Source organism: Anopheles gambiae, chromosome 3 (assembly GCF_943734735.2).
Source record: "Anopheles gambiae chromosome 3, idAnoGambNW_F1_1, whole genome shotgun sequence".
Taxonomy (NCBI): domain Eukaryota; kingdom Metazoa; phylum Arthropoda; class Insecta; order Diptera; family Culicidae; genus Anopheles; species Anopheles gambiae.
This window is the reverse complement of record NC_064602.1, coordinates 58,508,838-58,529,062: the sequence shown is the minus strand read 5'-3', so window position 1 is coordinate 58,529,062 and position 20,225 is coordinate 58,508,838. Positions and strand designations below refer to the sequence as shown.

At 37.1% G+C, this 20,225-nt stretch overlaps 1 protein-coding gene across 5 annotated transcripts; it reads left to right on the top strand.

Moving 5' to 3' along the window:
- The first annotated feature begins 4,421 nt into the window (after positions 1-4,421).
- Positions 4,422-19,306, top strand: LOC3291079 (calpain-C). Of its 5 annotated transcripts, XM_061657093.1 has the most exons (11): positions 4,453-4,467; positions 4,581-4,645; positions 5,348-5,625; positions 15,591-16,241; positions 16,336-16,603; positions 16,687-17,170; positions 17,252-17,615; positions 18,176-18,287; positions 18,371-18,561; positions 18,637-18,769; positions 18,848-19,306. In XM_061657093.1, the coding sequence occupies exons 4-11, from the start codon at positions 15,778-15,780 to the stop codon at positions 18,872-18,874; spliced, it is 2,043 nt and encodes a 680-aa protein (XP_061513077.1). In that variant the 5' UTR covers positions 4,453-4,467; positions 4,581-4,645; positions 5,348-5,625; positions 15,591-15,777; the 3' UTR covers positions 18,875-19,306. The 5 variants fall into 5 exon arrangements, with proteins under 5 accessions (XP_559060.2, XP_061513075.1, XP_061513077.1 ...); XM_559060.3 differs by lacking the exon at positions 5,348-5,625 and having other exon boundaries at positions 4,422-4,467; positions 4,561-4,645; XM_061657091.1 differs by lacking the exon at positions 5,348-5,625 and having other exon boundaries at positions 4,449-4,467.
- Positions 19,307-20,225: the final 919 nt, after the last annotated feature.

Below are 20,225 nucleotides of genomic sequence, written 5' to 3'. Positions count from 1 at the left end.
ATTCTTCAGGATCGCCTTGTCTAGCACGTCGAAGAGATAGTCGGAAACTATTAAAGAGGATTCCGAAACGGAAAATCAATCACTGATCAGATTTTCACCATGCGGCAGATCTTGGAGAAGATGGCTGAATACAGAAATGACACATACCATCTCTTCATTGACTTCAAAGCCGCATATGATAGCATAGCCAGGGTAAAACTGTACGACGCTATAAGCTCATTTGAAATTCCGGCCAAACTGATAAGGTTAGTTAGAATGACTATGACCAAAGTCACTTGCCAGGTGAGGGTGGATGAAAAACTCTCAGGACTTTTTGCTACCACCATGGGTCTGCGCCAGGGGAACGGGCGTGCCTGTCTCCTATTCAACCTGGCGCTAGAGAGGGCCATCCGCGACTCGAGGGTGGAGACTACGGGAACCATCTTCTATAAGTCAACCCAGATCCTGGCATACGCTGATGATATAGACATCATTGGTCTGCGGCTCTCCTATGTAGCAGAAGCCTACCAAGGGATCGAGCAGGCGGCAGAGAGCCTCGGATTGCAGATAAACGAAGCAAATACCAAACTGATGGTGGCAACATCAGCGGACCTACCAATAAATAATCAGAACCTACGTAAGCGTGACGTACAGCTAGGTGAACGCAATTTTGAAGTCGTCCCACAATTCACCTATCTTGGGTCAAAGGTCAGCAACGGCAATAGCATGGAAGCTGAGTTGCGCACAAGGATGCTGGCCAAGTTTACCTCAAAGAACATGTCGCGACGGACGAAGCTGGGACTATATAGTACCTACATAGTACCGATACTCACAAACGCCTCTGAGACATGGACACTGTCCAAATCTGACGAAACCCTCTTAGCCGCGTTCGAGATGAAAATGCTCAGAAGGATACTTGGCCCCGTATGTGTGGAAGGATAATGGAGGAGCCGCTATAATGACGAGCTATACGGGATGTACGGCGACCTCACTGTCGTGCAGCATATCAAGCTCGCCAGGTTCCGGTGGGCTGGACATGTTGTACGCATGGAAACAGACGACCAAGCCCGTAAAGTCTTTTTAGGCCGTCCACAAGGACAGAGGAGGCGTGGTAGGTCCAAACTGAGGTGGCAAGATGGCTTGGAAGCGTCCGCCATTAAGGCCGTGATAACGGACTGGCAGACGAAGGCGCGAGACCGCGAGCGGTTTCAGACACTCCTGAGGCAGGCCAAGATCGCAAAGCGGCGGTTGTAGCGCCGGATAAGTAAGTAATGATGTCTTATGTCTTGAGCCTTAAGTCGTTGTTTACTTGTCTTGTCCGCTGATAGGTGAAGCCTTTGGTTCCCGAATTGCACTACGATGATTAACAGAATAGAGGCAATACAATGGAAATTTACAAGACTTGCTTTAAAATGTGACCAATTCATAGGACTTACAACCATGCTAAGATATCGTTCATGTTGCCTTCTGCTTGGCCTACAGACGCTCGAACACCGTTTAAAGGTTAACCAATGTGTATTTGTTGCTAAAATATTAAAAAACGAATTAGACGTCCCTTGTTTACTAGAGAAGATACGCACTTTCGAGACCTCTTTGCCTTTGTCAACTTACTTGTCGGCGAGAACAGGCGTACCTTATATGGATACAACGAACCGTTACTAGCTATGACAAGGCAATTCAATACATGGTCCCATCACTTTGATTTTAATTTAACGACCAACGCATTTAAAGAAAGGATGTTATTAATATTCAATTTTGGCGACACCGGATCAAGGGAGATGTTAGGGGAATAAGTTAGGGATTAGGTGTAGGATAGCTTTTAAGTACTTAGTTTGTCTCAGCCTCAAGAGCGCAAGACACATATATTGGTAAATAAATAAATAAATAAGTATCAAATAATTAATTAAGTATCTAAAATTACCCCTATGTGCAAACTTATACGAAAATTTGTGATATTTTGGCTGGAAATATCGAGATTCGACTTACGCGGATATTCGAGATATGCGGTATTTTCGGCTGTTTTCGGTCCCAATCAGTAATCAGTCTTGCACAAGGACGATTCGCGCTGCAATACTGTTAAACCAATGATGGGCACGATGTTAAGTCGTGAATGTAACATCTTGATCACGTGATAAACCCTTTCGTTGCTCAGACTCAGTCATTTTGATTATAAAGTTGTTCGATGCGTTTAGAAAGTATCTCCAGTATTTAAATTCCTTGCCGAGAAACTTTCGTTTTCGTCATTCGCTGAAAAACGACCAACAACAAAAGCGGAGTTATAATCACTGATACGATTCCGTTTGAACCGGCACTTCGAATTGATCAATCTACGTAAAACAGACTATTGTTTTCCCTTTCCTATACACCTGCTAGCTACATTTTTTGCCTTTGTTAAAAAGCGCCTTTTGCCTTCCTCCATGTTGTAAATTAAGTATACACTGATTGATTTAAAGTGAGGACGAGTAAAACTTATTAATTTATTTGACTTTTGAGATAGCTGTCTACAAAAACAATTAGCAAATTATGAAATTTGTTTCCATTTATTCATACTGTTGGTGGAATCCCTTATTTTGCGGCCATTAGCAGTTGGATGATCTTCTTCCATTTTGGCTAAACAACCGTTGTCGGTCAAGACCTGCCTGTACCACTAGTGGGGATTGGCATTCAGTGATTTACAGATTTCCTTCCTTAGCAGGATAGTCAGTACTATGTATGGGGGCACAGTCCGTCCGGGGCTTGAACCAATGACGTACGAGTTGTCGACTGTACCACGAAGTAGGCCAAACGTAATCTATGTTTGCAAAATATTTGGTGTATCACTAATGAGTTAAATGTAAATGAAAACCATTTATATCTAGGCATTGTGTATTAAATAACAATTGTACTTTCTAAGCTAATCAAAACTAGTTTTAAACAACTTTATAATAATAAAGCATTTGTAAACAAGTATTTCTTTTGGGCGATCGGTATTTGTGTAAAGAGTATGAACATATGTTTAGTTGATTGTCTACTAATTCTTTTATGATCTGTGTCAATGTCAAGTGTTTGTTTACTCTTGTACATTAAACATGCAGACTTAAATTAGGTTCATGTTAATAGATGGTACTGTTCATAATAGAGTCGATAGTCAAGTTGAAAGCTTTCACATGCATTTTTCATATTATTCACATCAATACCGGTATTTCTTCTTTTAGAGGGAACTAAGCAGAACATGTCAGGAGGAGAAATGCTCAAGCAAGTGATGGAGTGGTTAAAAAAAATGCGTACAAAATTCAGAATCTCCGACCTAAAACATCTCAACTATCGATGAGAGAGCATTCTTACTCTCTTGAAAGAGTCGTGTTTTGCGCAAATCTCTTTTGAAGTTAACTGTGCGGATAAACGCGAAGAAACGTACACAAAGTCCGCTATGAACTTACTCATACAGCAACATAGTGCCTACGCATACATGAGCATCAGAGTATGTTGAAGAAACATCAACATTATGCTTGCCATGAAAGTTGCAATTCCAGTGCGTGCCGTATTACTTTTTTGTGAAAATAACCCAGCCTTTAATAGTATTATTTTAGTCATAATTTGCTGGTTTTTTTTTATCGGACTGATTCTAAAATAGCTTAAATTTCTCATGAAAAGTGTATTTTGTAAATATGTCTGTAAAATGCTCCTAGCAAGTTTTTAAACGTGTCAGAAGCATTAGAGAGCATGAGAAGATCAGAGCATGGTTGTTGTACGAAAAGCTAATATAAGGCAATAAAAAAAGAACTGTTATGAGAGAATCATCACACTCTACAGAGAATTGAAAAGAGAGGTTAAGAAAATATGTCTAATCCCCCTACAGTATATATTTGGCTCAAGTATGTGAACACTTATTAAAAAAAAAAAATAAGATGAGATTTAAACAACCGATCAGACTTTTGGCAATTTTTGTAAAGTAGTGTTATCGTTTTATTCATTTTAATTATATTGAACAGCATCCTACGGACTGGATGGTACAGCTAAATCAAATAAACTTTGCGTGTTTTTAACTATTCCACCTTACTTTAAAAAGCTATTATCCTAATAGCGAACCAAACTAATTTTAGAAATAAAAATTTAAAATATAATGTATAGAGTTTTTAGGACTAGAACATAGTTCTGAGCTAAAACACTAATATGAGCTTAACTCTGTTAGAATTACTCATCAATAATTTAGGAACATTTTTAAAGCGCAACATTTGAGCTCTGAGCGTTCCACAGCAGGAGGTATGAATCGCAATACTTTTCTTTTATTTCATCATATAACCATTATGGACTGGAATTGTAAAGAGCACGGCGGAGGGAATGAAATAATATACTCCTACAAAACCAAAAGGTAGAGAGTGCGTACCTGAGAGCGAGACCGAGACAAAAGCATAGTTTCTTCATGGTTTTGTGTTATTAGAGAGAGAGTGTGGCCAGTACATTGGAATTCCTCGACGGGCGTAGTCACGATCGTTGATGCTTTTTTCAGTGCGTAAGACACACATTTTTTTCTCTCACGAATGTTAAACCTCTCAAGTGTTCGAATATTTCAGTTTTGTTTATAATTTCCGTGTATTAAAGTTCTATTTTTCCATTTGAAGATATCAGAGTTTTTTAGCAATACAACAAGCTCCTCAATCAATGTACGTCAGCTAATACGAGAAAGGTAACGTTTTGAAACAGCTTTAATAGAATGATCATTAGGCGTAATGCTTAATTCAAGGCTCGGTTAAGGTTCATGCGATTTAGACAGTGTAATTAAAAGTCCCGCAAGTGCCCTCGCATACAAATGAAGTGATGATCGCAAATTTCCAGTACTACCGTAAACTTGAATGTGCCTCAAACGGAAGAGATTTTCCCTCGTAACCAGTTCATGGTAGGAAGAGTCGTGCGAAATGCAAGACACGAACCCGCTTGCGCTAGTATTCAGCAAACATATGTGCAGTTAAGTTACGTGTTATACACAATATCTTACCGACTAGTGTGTTAAATCTATCAGTGAATGTTAAAAAAAATGTGTAGTTGTATAAAACTAAATAAATATAATTAACACGTGTGAGTTCGTAGTATCACCGCAATCCATCCATAGTGGGTCAAATATCTTTGCAATACTAAAATGCATCAACATCCAGTGAAACTTGCAGCAATCGGAATTGAGTGAGTGTACAAACGACATCATGCTCATGTGGCTGTGTATTCATGCTCCCAACGTCATCGTTGGCCCGAGGTGAAGTGAAATTCAGCTCAACGCACATCGCCCATACTTTCACGCTTTGCGGGTCGTTACCTTTCTGGCGGTTCATCGTAGCAAATTGGAAAACACACATTAATATTTCATATCATATTTTGGATATCATCCCGCAACTAGGTTGCCGAGTTTTGAGCGTACAGTGAAAAACAGTAAGGTGTGCTTCTGCAGAAGTGGAAAACAGTGATGTGATACAAGTGCCAGTGTATGTCAGTGGTTCATTCTGAACGATCAGCTATCGATTAGCCAGAAAATTGCTGCTGGTTACGTGAAAAAATCGAAAAATCAATCAAAATTGGTTGTCTCGTCTTAACTAACTGATATTTTAAGATAACATAATTATTTTTAATATTATTTTGATTGTTGAAGTTGACGTACCAATCTTATCGTAATTTTAGGTAGGTTAAAGCAAGAAAACGTGGTTTCTTTAAAGCATTAAAAATTACAAAACAGCAGTGAATTTGTTGTTGAAGAAACTTGAATCATACAAAAAAGCTTTGTTTATCGCAATACTCTGGCATGTGCTGGTTGCCTCAATTGCATGGTTGTTTGTGTGTGTGTGTGTGAATGCAACCACAGCATGATGCAGCTGAGTAATTTTACCGTTTTGTCGGTGAAGCTAACGGATAAATTATCAGAGCAGTATCTTGACCGACCCTATTCTACCATAGCAGTGCTACGCAGCGACGGATGATTTTATTTCCTTCGTTAATAAACTGCGTTTTCCAGATTTGTTGATACCTTTTATGTCTGCAGGGGAATAATGGATTGATTGTAAGTCAGGAATAATTCTTCTTTTTTTGGATGTGTAGATTATCGAATAGAGCAAAACTATACCGTAACGTAATATTAAAACAAAGACAAACTACGGTTCGGTTCTGTTTAATCGGTTTTAAAATTGGGCATGTAACAATAACTACATACAGACCCATAAACAAGAGACACCTTATTTCGTTCGTATTCCATCAAGTATGGCGAACACAGACATGAAACGCGTAAGATATGCTCGAACGAAGAGCCATGATCAAAATGCAAAAATTTTCGTCCACGTCAACATGTCCACAAAACCGGTAACAGCTATTCCCTACGCAGTTTCGATACTCGTTGACCCTGGCACATTCACGCTTACCAATGCGCAAACGTGAACGTAAAAAACAATTAGACATTGCGCAGGGTGTCGTTGATCTCTCCGTTTTGGGAGAGTTTCAAAATGAACTCTAAAAGAGTTTTGACACATAGATTACTTTCGCTTTGCATTTCAGAACTGAATTATCTTTGGTGGGACATTTCTTTATGTATCGTTTAAGTAATCCAAAATTTTGCATAACTTGTTCAACCATCTTCTCATCTTAACTGCTTATGCAATTGCCCCAAGATGACATTGCTTAAACCTATACAGTTTGTAGATCTGTTGCTCAACTTAAATGCTGTGAAGAAAGACATAGATATTGTTTCCAGCATACAGTCTTTTATCATAACAGTTGCCATAATTTTGTCGCCGCTCATCTCACTCAATCAAATGAAATATGCCTGATGGCCTTCTGTGGAACTTTTCATTACTCGGGGAACTAGCTGCTTAGTCATATGCTACGGTGCATTGTTTTCTTGCGTTTCTCTCTTTTCTTTCTGCATTTGTTTTAACCAAAGTGTGGTAGCTTACGCGTATTTTATGCAACACTCGTAGCCCACTTGAAAATTCCCCAAACATCCATTCATATACCAAACAGTGTAATTATGGTATGCAAAAATGTCGTTATCCAATGCAACCTTTTTTTGTTTTGTTTTGCAGCGGAATTTGGGTGTGATGATCTCGAAGCCCAATAACTGCTCATGATGCAACGCATTTAAGACTCCTACATGTGATACTCCTAATAGCCCCAGCGAGGCAGATGAAGTATAATGGTGCTTTAAATTATAATAAATGTTTGAGCATTTCATAATGAACTTCTAAGCTATTGCCTATTTTGTGTTAATTTCTCTTCAAAATGCATCTTTTGTACTGCTAGATTGCTGTATTTTGAATGAATGTGTTATAACTATGAATATTATGAAGAATACTATAGGAACTATGAATACTATGTGGTATAACTATGAAACTATGAATAGGAATATTTACAAAAAAACTGTTGTGTTCCTTAATTTTCATCATCAGCTTCTACGGCATATGGTATCTTACGTCAACTACCAATTGTATATTGCGTAGACCTACAAACGGCTGTCGAGTATGCAGAATTGCCAGGTGCAGTTGGTGCCCGGTAGTGAGTGGGCAAACCAGTTTGTTGCCACTCAAAAATGTGGCCGTCGGATCAAGTACTATCGCAGACTCCTACATGCTTTAATTCCGTGCACTGGCCAATCGCGACCACACATTCCATACATGGAAAGTGGTCGTGCGTTCAAGTTGACTCAACTTTGAAACGTGTTTTCTATTTTCTGTACTGCCTCGTTGTCATTTGTTTTATACTTACACAGCCTGTACTCAATGTCTCTAACCAGCTTGATTCAGAATTGTATGAACAGATGTTTGGTTGTTGTTCTTCATGATGGTTTGATTGTTTGTTTGATTGTAAAATATACCATTTTTACATCATACATGACTGTGGCAAGTTTGGATGTTTTGGGAAACTAAAATCACGTGTTTGATGTTCATAACCTTAACATTTATTATCAGCAAGGTCTGGCTTTCTCTTGCATCGTTATTCCAACTATTGTTTGACTTTCTTTAGGGGGGTATGCTCTTCAACTTCCAAATTTATTTTCACTTTTTTTAAACTTACAGCGTCCTAAACAGTGAATGTTAGAAAGAACTGGCTATGATAAATTTCTCCCTCACACGCAGCCATAATCTAGCTGCATATTAATGGACTAAGGTGACTATAAACATTGAATGTCACATGGTATCTCACAACCACTGTCAGTGTGTTTGACTTTCATTTTTTCCGTGTACATGTTTCCTTTGTTTAAATTCAGTGGTGTGAAATGTATGGGGGAATTATTGAGCCAAGGCAATTATTTATCAATTGTTGACTTAGTAGTCTCGCGTGTATTAGCTAGGAAAACTTTTTCACAGAACTCTTCATTGCTCAAAAGGATTTTTTCCAATATTTACAAGGTCATCAAATGTAGCAAAATATTAATACAAGTAGATATCAAGAGGGAGTAGAGATTCAGTTGTACAAAAGTTAACGCACGACTTAACAACATGGCCGACATGGGTTGAAACCCCGTATGAAACGTGCCCTTTATACATAGGATTGACAATCCTGCTATGAGTAATCAATAAGCCACTGATCAAGATAGTCACCCATTAGTGGTATAGGCAGACTTTTACCAACAGTGGTTGTTGCGCAAAAAAGAAATAGAAGAATAAGAAGAAGATATTAAGACAGCTGAAAACTTTATACAACTACATTCTATTGTGATATGATGTCGGTATTGAAATTCAAACATACATCACTAAATCACTTTTGTTACTGTATCTTATCGTATGAGCTTTACAATGTTTGGTATCTTTTTTGACTAGTACCATGCAAACGGAACTCGTAAAGAGTAGGTTCCTAAGGATTGGAATCGAGCATGAGCAGTATTGTAGGAACTTGCGCGTCCATCGAAATCACTAGTTGGTAGCTCGTTTGCGCTCTTGTAACACATTATTTTCCAATTATTTAACTACAATAGTCAAGTAAATTAGCTATGATGCGAGTTTTTTTTTCAGTTATTTTAACATACCATTATTTGTCAAACTTTTGCCATAATGTGCTGTGTGAATTGAGTGCAAACAACAAACATTTTTTGTAAACGCACAGCTAAAGCAATACACAAAAGCACCTCCCCAGGTAGCGTGTACGTGTATTGATTATAAATGATGAGTACCAAAAACAGAGGTTAAAATGGAGGTAATTAAAAATTACCGCTGCATTTCGTTTTTGAAATTAGCTCTGCGACTTAGTGAATATGTATTAATCGAACGTCGATCGGTAAGTTAAACTGATTTATGGAACATTAGGTTTGATAATTTCCAATAAACAAAATTGATATTTTACACTTAATACTACTACGTCTTATGCATGACCAATTATAAACATAATTTGGTCATGGTTTATATTAATATTCATTATTTAATATTAAATTTTGAAGAGCATTGGTTAAATAAAATTTTACTTTTGTTCACTTTAGTTATTGTATCTTTTTTGAATTACTTTGTTTAACATTTCAATTTAGTCTTTTCGCTATTCCTATGCAATAAGGTGTAACAGCGTTCTGCTGATAACTAGGAAAGCAACCTTTTCAATTTGCACGGTTGTTAAGAAACGCGCTGGATGTGCCTGTTGAAAAGAAATACAATATACACACGGTTATAGTGGCAACTATGGTGGGAATAGATAAAAGAAAATGTGCATAGCAAACTTTATATAAACAAAGAATCTTCAACCACCGAGATGGTTCAAGTACTTTCTACAAATGGAGCGATGGTCGTAAGAACATGCTCTTTACTATGTGAGTCTGCTTCGTGCTGGAACATGCCGCAGGAAGGTAATGATGTAGCAAAAAGGAAAACAGTTATAAGATACTACTTGTTCCCGATATTTCCCGTCCCATTTCCTTAGGGTATACTGTTTTTTAGACACATAAACAATCCTACCTTGTTCACCTGGTTCGCTTGCCATAAGGCAGTGACGATTAAAATAGCTAACCGTCTCGGGAATCAGACGATCTACAGTGAAAGCAGAATAGCTTGCATGGAATAGAAGCATGCAGATAACATATAGCAACCACATTTTCCATATCCAAGCTCTTATGTTCATGGGGTTGAAGGTTTTGGTGAGTAGCAATATAGAGGAATGATACTACTATCGGACGGGTTTAAATTTTAATATTGTATGTGTCTGGACTAGTCTTGTACTGATCTTACCTCGTAAATATAGTAAAGACGTGCTGAAATAAACTATGAAATTTAATCCTATCAATTAAAATTCTTTTATCACCAATGGCATAATTTCTATTTCATACAGAAAGCAATCTGGCTGTGCCGTAGTGTAGAGCAAACCAAAACTAGTCACAATTTATTTCGTTTTGATGAAAACACAAGTTTATGGTTGTAAAAGATTGAATCAAGTTCCACAAAACTTTCACAATCTGTTGCTCTTGAAGGCAAGGTGTGCCAGGACAGCGTGGATTCGTCGAAAGCGAAAGCGAAATCTTTTTGAAATTCCGGTGTTGGGAGGAAGCCAAGAGAAATCGGCACAGCAGAGACGATCGGGTACTTCGGATCTATCCAAACAACTAACCGCTACACATTTCGTCACTGGTATTTCGATAAGCAAAATCAAATAACGTTTGTCTCATTCTGCAGAAGTTGATCTCTGTCTTGTTCCCTGCAAATCAGGAACACCACAGGAATACGCTGTAAAAGTTGATCATATCAAGATTTCACTTTCACCACCATCTTCAGTGGAAGCTGTATCATGAATATATGGAGTCGCTAGCAATACGGCTCTTTTGGACCGTTCCTCCTGAATAAAAAAAAATTGAGTCGATATCAGACGATTTTGGAAAACGCATTTAGTATTGTTAAACATCAGTAAATGTCACTTTATCAGATTTTTTAATTGGTTTTAAAAATACATATTTAAATATTATTAAATTACTATGAAATTAATTGAATAGGCAGATCCTGTATTTCTGGATAACAAAAAAAAAAATGAATTAGTAAACCATATTCAATAGAAAGTTTTGTTTTCTTATAGGAAATAGGTTTCTTATAGGTGTGTAGGACGCTCATAGGGATAAGTACCTTTTTGGTAAGAATTCTGTTCCCGAGATACACGATTTATGCGTTTGCGAGGAATCCGTTTATCTCAAATATACGCGCAAGTCGAATTTCACAGTTTTTCCAAAATACAATTGAGTATTGAATATTGAATACGATTCGTGCAGAACATTATGTTAGTTTTGGCTTTTTCTCATAAATTTAGTTATGAGAAAAAAAATGCAATATTCACTACATTGGATAGTTCTTGAAGCAAATTGTACTGATTTGACATTTGATCTGTCAAAATTAGAGTCGAGAGCCTGGAGTAACTCGGGAACAGACTGTACTGGCTATTTATAAACTATTCAGTTGTTAGTGATGATCATTTGTTTGATAGCAACTTATTTCTTGTGATTTTAACAGACAAGCCGAGAATAAACTTTTCCTAGTTGAGTGATGTGGCATAATAACATATGAACTTAAGTATTTATTGAAGATAATTGCGTGGCGCACGCAGGGGCCATTGCAATATTAAAATAAAGTAATACTTAAAAATAACCTTACTTGCTATATATTTGAAAACAGACATGAACATTTAAACGTGGCAACTGTAATGTTGAAGTCAAAAAAGCAGTAGAACTTATTGAAAGCTTTACACATTGAAATAATTGGATCATGAGCTCCTCTGGAAGTACGGGCCCGGTCTATTTTGATCAGAAAATTTCGAGGACGAAGTGCGTGGTCAGGGGCGTACAAATTTATTTTAAGGAGAAGCTCGGGAGCATCAATTTCGCCTTTTATTAATTTTGCTACAAAAACTGCTTGTGCTACCTCCCTACGTCTCTCTAAGGACTGCAATCCTAGAAGAAGCCGTCTAGTTTGATAGGTTAGAGGCTGGTCCATGTTCCACCGTAAGGTTCTTATAGCTATTTTTGTGAATTTTTTCTGAATTCGCTCAATTCGTGTGGACCGTTAAGCAATAACGAAGTTGAAATTCAAACTGTGGTCGGTATTGTTCTGGATATGTTGTTTGCATGTGTATGCATATTAAATAGAAATATTTTACACTTATTTTTTTATTAAAATAATATTTCAATAGTGCCTTATTTGCATCAATGACCTCTCAGCTATCTTATCGGTTGGATATTATTTGATGTACGCTGATGATATCAATGTAGACAGTAGACCCTAGTGATTCCTCGGCCTACAAAGACTGCTTACTTTGTTTGGTAAATGGTGCAGTAGGAATCATTTGCTTTGTAAACTTTTTGTAGAAAAATGTGAAGTTATTCCAACATATCCAAAAATTTGCTAGCACGCTCTTCATGCATCCGCGATCTTGGAGTCTTACTCGCTAGTAAACTCACATTTAACGATCACATTCAATATGTAACATGTAAGGTAAATCAAGGACTAGGTCTGATGATAAGGACTGGTAAAGAGTTTCCTGACCCAATGGGCTTGAAAATTGTGCTTTATGTCATTGTACGTGTTAGAATATAGCTTTGTCTGGAGTCCACTAACTGCCTGTTCGATGGAGAGAATAGAGCGTATTTGTTATTTATTGTTAAAATTTAACAGACCATATGTGGCACCTTGAAGCTGTCTTATTTTCTAATATCTTAAATTAGTACAATCATGACAAATCAGTAGAGGACGCACAGAACGAATGCAACATAAACGAAGATCGCGACATGTCAGATTCATAATGATCACATACAATATTGAATTAAAATGAAATGAAATGAAATGAAATCCATAATTTTCAATACCCTGAATTTCATTTAGTGTTCAATTTGTAGTCAACCTGTACTTGAACTCCATAATTTTGTGCTTTAATTTGAGCTGAAAACGCAGACAGCAATGTGCTCAAAGATATGCGCGATGGAAAGCATGTTGAATTCGTTTTAATCCAGTACTCTCTCAGCGCAACGCGCGGCCTTGCAATGGTTTATGTAAACAAAGCTGTAATAAAACACAAGCGTTTCTTTTTAATACTTGGAACTATTTACATTTCTCTGGAGTCCAAAACTTCCCTGCATTTCATATAACCGTGTACATAGAAGAATTATTCTCACGTAGTGTTACAAAACAATTGTCAATCACATAATATTGTATGGGAGAATAGCATAGTCATAGCATAGCAATGACGGTTGTCTCATGTAACAATGGTATCGAGGTTAATCGCTTTGTTTTATGTTCGATCGCGAATTGTGAAAAATTCATATTGCTATGATTAGTATAGAAATTTATAGAAAGAAACACTAGCGCCGACTAATAATATTTGCTAATCTTTCCATTGGCGAGATAAAGAATAAAAAAAAAATAATATCGAGTACAATTTCAAATTCGTTAGATTATTTGCTTTAATGTTGTTCATTCATGGAGAAATGTGCCTTCTCGAAACCATTTTGTGCACTTTACAGTTAACAAATTCCAGTGAATGTAACGTTACATAAAAGCATTTATATCTTTAACATTCTCTTCGATATTTTGATAGAGCTTTGAAGCGATTTAACGTTACGCTTCGTAGCAAATATCACTGTTGTAAAATTTATTAATAAAGTGCAATAGTTCTTCGCTCAGACGTGTGTTTGATTTTACCAACCCTTGGCTTAGACCACTATTAAACGGTTTCTGCTGTAAGCAACATTAATAGCCCTCTATGAAATCCAGAAATAGGTTAATCAAATACATTCGTATGTCATTCATGGTTGAGCTTTATATTACGGCTTGTGCTTTTGTGCATCTTCGTTAGGGTTCCGTTAACATAGCTCAAAAATTTGATGATGGTATCATATCAATATTTCTTCCGTCGTCTGACCTATCCTGTATAAATCATCCAATGTAGTAGCATATTTTTATTTTTGCCACTGCAGTTATCGGTTTTGGCCTGCATACTTTATCATTTATGGGAAGAGCCGAGCATTCACTGACCTATAGCAGATTTAAATGGTGCTATCCGGTCTAATTTACGATTAAGTAATGGGCCTTAGGAAAGGCACTATACGCATAACGGGTGCTGTAAGACATATTTGCAGCGATACTGTTCTCTATCGAGGATTGTAAATATTCTTTTGATGATCTTCTATTTTCATCGATAACACTATGAATTATAAGAAACTAAAAGCAGCATTAACCCTACTGAAATATCTTCATAACTTTAATTTAATGAAAAGAAACTTCTATTTGAACAGTCCTTACTACGGGGGATGGTACAACAATGTTTCTGCTACCAATTCCAGGGTCGATACAATCTGAAATATTGCATTAAATATTTTTACTAATAATATCTTCAGCAGTGTCTTCAGCAAATTTGATGAAATTCATGTTTTTTTATTCATAAAGAACGGCTTCGGCCGTATTGCTTGAAATTCATGTTTGAAAAATAGTGAAATTTAACAAGAGCTCGAGCTATTTTTGTGTCATTGTTGAAAAGCGTTTGATTCCTGAAACAGATCTGATAAGCTTAGTGTTAGCTTTTTTTTACCACGGACGAGCCGAATTGATTTCCGCAGAAAGCATGGCACGTGGTTTGCGCTTATGCAATATAATTGTTAATTGAGTAACGAGATTCCAGCGCTGCTTTTCGAGTAAACCGATGGAATAGTTGAATCATAAATTAAGCTTTGGCTATGATTACGTTAGTTGATCCAAAATTGTAACCAAATTGTCTTAATAGAATAAAAACAAACAACCAAATCTTAGAAAATTATCTAATGGTTGGGAATCAAGGTTGTTGATTCTATCTAACACATTTACTTCATACAATTAGAATCAAAGCAAATGTAATAAATTGAAATTGAATGAAGTAATAATTGCGCGTTTTGCGTAAAATTGATGAACACATATTTGCAGTCCATTGAATAAAAAGCTACTTACAAATACAAATATAAAAATTACTTGCTTATCTTGTGCATTCGTTACGCGATTTCTTGACTTTCTTTTCCGTGCATTTCAATTGGTACTGTTGCAATAAATGAAGGGTTAGCGTTATACTAACGCAACCAGATAGCGACATCACGTTTGCTTTGTGCTGTTAGTTCGTCACGCTTTACTGTATACAAAATAACATAATGAGCTCATCACATTCCCATCCTTTCCTATAGCAAACAATGCGAACACTTACGTAGGATTGCTTTACCATGAGAAACGATCACGCAAAAGTGCATTAGTAGTCATGGTTCCGTTCATGCCTTAAGCTTGCTTCGACCGTTGACACTTGCAAACCATGCGTAAGACTTTGTTAACAAACGTCTTAACGCAAGGAACAGCGTTAATTATAATGTGTGACATTTCATACACATAATTTATCGTGATTTGGGTTAATGAAAAAGAGGTATTTTTTGTTTCTTACCAAAACAAAAACAAAGGAAAAATAAAGTGAACTGGGGTTTAGTCTACCTATTATGAAATGTTTATGTGGAGAATATACAATTAAGTGGTTTGTCTATGAAACCCAAATAAGAAATTGGGGTTGCTGATCATTTTCCAATATAATTTAAATGTTTTAATATGCTCCAAAAAGAGATATGTATGAATGTAAATAATATAAGTATGACATTGAATTTTTTCACACTAATTTTTATTGTTTGTTTGTTTGTTTTTCAGATACACGATACCAACATTATGAGATGAATGTTTTGTATGGTTTGGCGCGCGAGTGTACAACGCAGGATACAGACAAACATACAAACTTTCAATAAAAAAATTGAAAGTGCCGCACCCATCTATTTATTCTTATTGCTGACACACTAGCGGCACTCCCTCCCATCTTGAACGGCTGAAAGGCTTCATAATGACCTCGTCCTATGAACGTATCAAATCTGAATGCAAGCAGAAAGGTGTTTTATGGGAAGACGAAGATTTCCCTGCAACGCAATCGTCCGTCTTTTACCATCAAACGCCACCGTTCACCTTCCAATGGAAAAGACCACACGAGATCGTCTCAAATCCGGTATTCGTCAACGATGCGTCCGCACAGTTCGATATTGTGCCTGGCAAGATGGGCGATCGTTGGCTTGTGTCGTGTCTGGGCGTACTCTACCTTTCAAAAGGGTTGTTTTATCGAGTGGTACCGGCTGATCAGAATTTCGACAAACCGTACTATGGAGTGTTTCGTTTTCGACTTTGGTGGTGTGGCGAATGGTTAGAGGTGTTAGTTGATGATCGATTACCCACAATAAATGGCAAGTTGGCCTTCCTTCAAGCGCAGAACACCAACTCGTTCTGGCCAGGTTTGTTGGAGAAAGCTTATGCAAAGTAAGTAGCCCACTGAAACATTTTCCAAAATAGAATGGCCCGATTAAAATATTATCTACGTACGTTATTTACATCTTTCATTCTTTCGGTATAGATTGCATGGCTCATATGAAGCGTTGAAGTATGGTACACTGCTGGACGGATTGGCTGACTTAACTGGTGGTATCACTGAGTCAATATCTATCAAGGTAGAGAGTAATATCCTCATACGACCACCCCTTCTGCATAACCTATTGGACACAACGAGCATCATAACCTGCACAATCAACAATGGTACCATGACACAGATCCGTAATCAAACAGAGGCTTTGCCGAACGGAATCCACGTGGGAATTAATTATCGCTTGTGCTCGATGGACAAGGTACGTATGCCGATGATGGATGCAAGTTTCCGGAAAGCTGTGTTACTAAATGATAGTATTTATTTTCTACTTTTTATGTACAGGCCGAAACTATCATGGGTGACACAGTTCAGCTAGTACGCCTACGAAATCCTTTGGCTCAAACGCTCAGCAAATCATTTAACTTTAACGGCGACTGGTCATCATTTTCCAATTCCTGGGAACGTGTAACAATGAACGAAAGGAATCGGCTCATTGAGCAACTCGATCAGGGTGAATTCTGGATGTCATTTTTCGATATGACCCAAACCTTTACGCATCTTGAATGCGTTCATCTTGACTCGGATACGGCTAGGGATGAACCTCAATTAGCAGATAAAAGTCGTCGCTGGCTAATGCGACTGTATCAGGGTGCTTGGAAACGGGGAGTTACGGCAGGTGGATGTCGCAACAATCCGGACTCTTTCCACATCAATCCACAGCTACAACTGTTTCTCAGTGAAAAAGAGGATGTCATCATTTCTGTGAACCAGCATAGCGTGCTTGAACCAAAAGTAATCGGTTTCACAGTATACAATCTGAACAGCGGTACGTGTAATGTTATATGATATACAACACGCTCATAAACTTTTGCTATTCATCACAATTTCATCTCTTTTTTCAAATTAGTGCAAAACATCAACGGTTGTCTTTCGAAAAATTTCTTCAAGAAGCACAAAAGCTTAGTCAACTCTCAATACACCAACTCGCGACAAATTAGTCACCGATGTTCACTTGATCCTGGCCGCTATCTTATCATGGCCACCACATTCGAGCCTGCAGAGGAAGCATCATTCAGTGTCAGAGTTTTGGGAAGTACCATTCGATTGGCTCTTCTTGAAACTCAAACCATGCTTTTACTAGATCCGTTCCCGCTGCTCAACTCTAACACCAAGATTACCATTGATTCAACAAATAATAACAACAATAATGGCATCTCTTGTAGCACTGCGCAGTATGAACCAGTTTTTATGCAACTTGCGGATGATCAAAGGTAGGATGTATAGGAGTTAACGAGTTTTTAATATGTTTGTATAGCCAAATTATTTGCCCACAAGAAACTTTTCAACATCTGTCATATGTTTCTATAATTTTTACACATTTTACATTTCTTCTTCTTCTTCTTTGGCTCAACAACCGATGTCGGTCAAGGCCTGCCTGTACCCACTTATGGGCTTGGCTTTCAGTGACTAATTGATTTCCCCCCCATAGCAGGATAGTCAGTCCTACGTATGGCGGCACGGTCTATTTGGGGATTGAACCCATGACGGGCATGTTGTTAGGTCGTACGAGTTGACGACTGTACTACGAGACCGGGTACACACATTTTACACTAATCATATGAATATAATTTACCACACATTTTCCACACATTAAACATGATAAAGACGAAACACAATACTCGGATGGAATCTAATTATGTGGCAGATGTTGGAAAGCACCTTTGGAGGAATATATTATTCTGTTCATATTGGAGATTCGGTTCCTCCTACATGGTTGATTCGTGCAATATAGGTGTATTACAAATAATTTATCTTTTAAATCTCATTTAAGAACGCTGAATTGTTTTGACCTGCAAGAATTACTCGAAGCGTGCCTTCCTAATGATTACATTCGAAGCTGTGCCAGTATAGATGTTTGTAGACAGGTGGTATGTTTAATGGATGTAAGTATTATTACTATGAGGTTGCTATTGCTATTGAGTCGATTATTTTCATTTACGTATTTTGATTCCATATATTTTCTCAGAAAACCAATCGTGGTCGTATAAATTTTAACGATTTCAACAAGTTTATGATCAATCTCAAAACTTGGTGGGGAGTATTCAAGATGCACACAAAGGAAAAATCGGGCATACTGAAGGCAGAGCGATTACGAGACGCACTTTTCGATGTTGGATTCCAGCTCAGTACGGATAACATTTCCATCCTTATTTTACGGTATTTGTAATTTAATAAATGTAATATTAAATTTGGTAGAATTTTGGTACCTAAATGGCTCATTACTCTTTACAGATATATGCGAAGGGATGGAACACTTCGATTAGCTGACTTTATTTCAGCAATTCTGCATCTAACTATGGCTTTCGAGTTGTTCAAAGCAAAGGATACGAATCAAGATGGAATCATTAGTATGGGAATGACTGAGGTATTTCATCTTTTGATACTATTATTCGACTATGTTTTTGTCGTTAACAAAAGTAAATCTTTTTTTCTTAAATTTCAGTGGATTAAATCTGTTTTTATGTGCTAGATTATGCACAAAGTGTATAAACATATCTAAGCATATATTTTTCAGTCATTTAACTTTCGACCGCAGCAATCATCATGAAGTATCATCTTTAAATACATTGATGACTTGATTACGAAGATGATGAAAATGGATGTGACATAACTGAAGTGCGCTCAAAACGGAATTTTCGTTGCTTTGTTTAATATACTTCTTTATGTAATATATCTACTGTCCAACTTTCTTTACTCATAAGATAGATATTATTCCGTCCACAAAACCATAAACATAAGTTAAACGTTGTTGTTTCTACGCAATTGTAACCGAATGATGGTAGCAAAGTAGCGCATAACACACAACACGGCACAACATGCTTCTACAAAGCAGTGGAATTCTGAAAACCTAGAGTATGGTGATATCAGGAATGTAAATAAATTAAATGATTAAGTTTAACTACGCATGGATATAAATTATTGTAGAGCGTTAAAATATGAATGATTACTAGAACATATGGCATTCAGCAAACCAATTACTATAACAAATGAGGTTTGTAAGATATCGATAGCAGCTAGAAACGATAATATCACTGTTAATGTTTTTTTTAACAAAAGTCATCGAGTTACTATAGGCTTACACAACTTATTTCTATATGTTACAGTACATCACACTGATAAGACGAAAGAAATAAAATAAGTGTTAACTAAAAACAAAAAAAATAATAATTTTGTTAAAATGCGCTTCGCAAGAGTGATTTAAGTTTGTTCACACTAACTTTAAAATAACAGAGCAATTTGTAGAGGAGTAGGCAGAAATCATTTTTAAAATCTGGTCATTTGAGCCAAACTATGTTGATCTTAAATTAGTACAGAATAATGGTCATGGCCTAAAGATTCGACTAGGTCCGGGGTCGGCAAACTATGCGACTGAAAGTACCAAATTGTTCATAAATATTCGCAGAGTTCCATGTGAAGAGCCAAATAGATAAGGTAACAGTAAAAAATGTGAAATTTCTTTGAAATATTTAAACGGCTATGAGCCCTTATCTCGAATTTAAAGATGGGGCACTTTGCTGATCGCTAGACTAGGTGCACGGAAGTTTCGTCATCAAGTATGGACGAGGGCGTTAATCGATCCTCTAAGTAGCTAAGTAGTATGTACACACTGTGCCGTCATTCGTCTATATTGGAGAGACTCCAGTCCGAAAAGGAGGCACCTGTAAGTAAGTGGGATAAGTAGGGGAAGGTAGGTAAAGACGGACACGTTAAGGGAAATGGGAAAAATCTAGGGATATATAAGTGCAACGACCATGAAAATGTGCATACATTATCTTACACTCATGTTTTATCAGAAAATGTGTTGAAACTTTTAAGTTTCC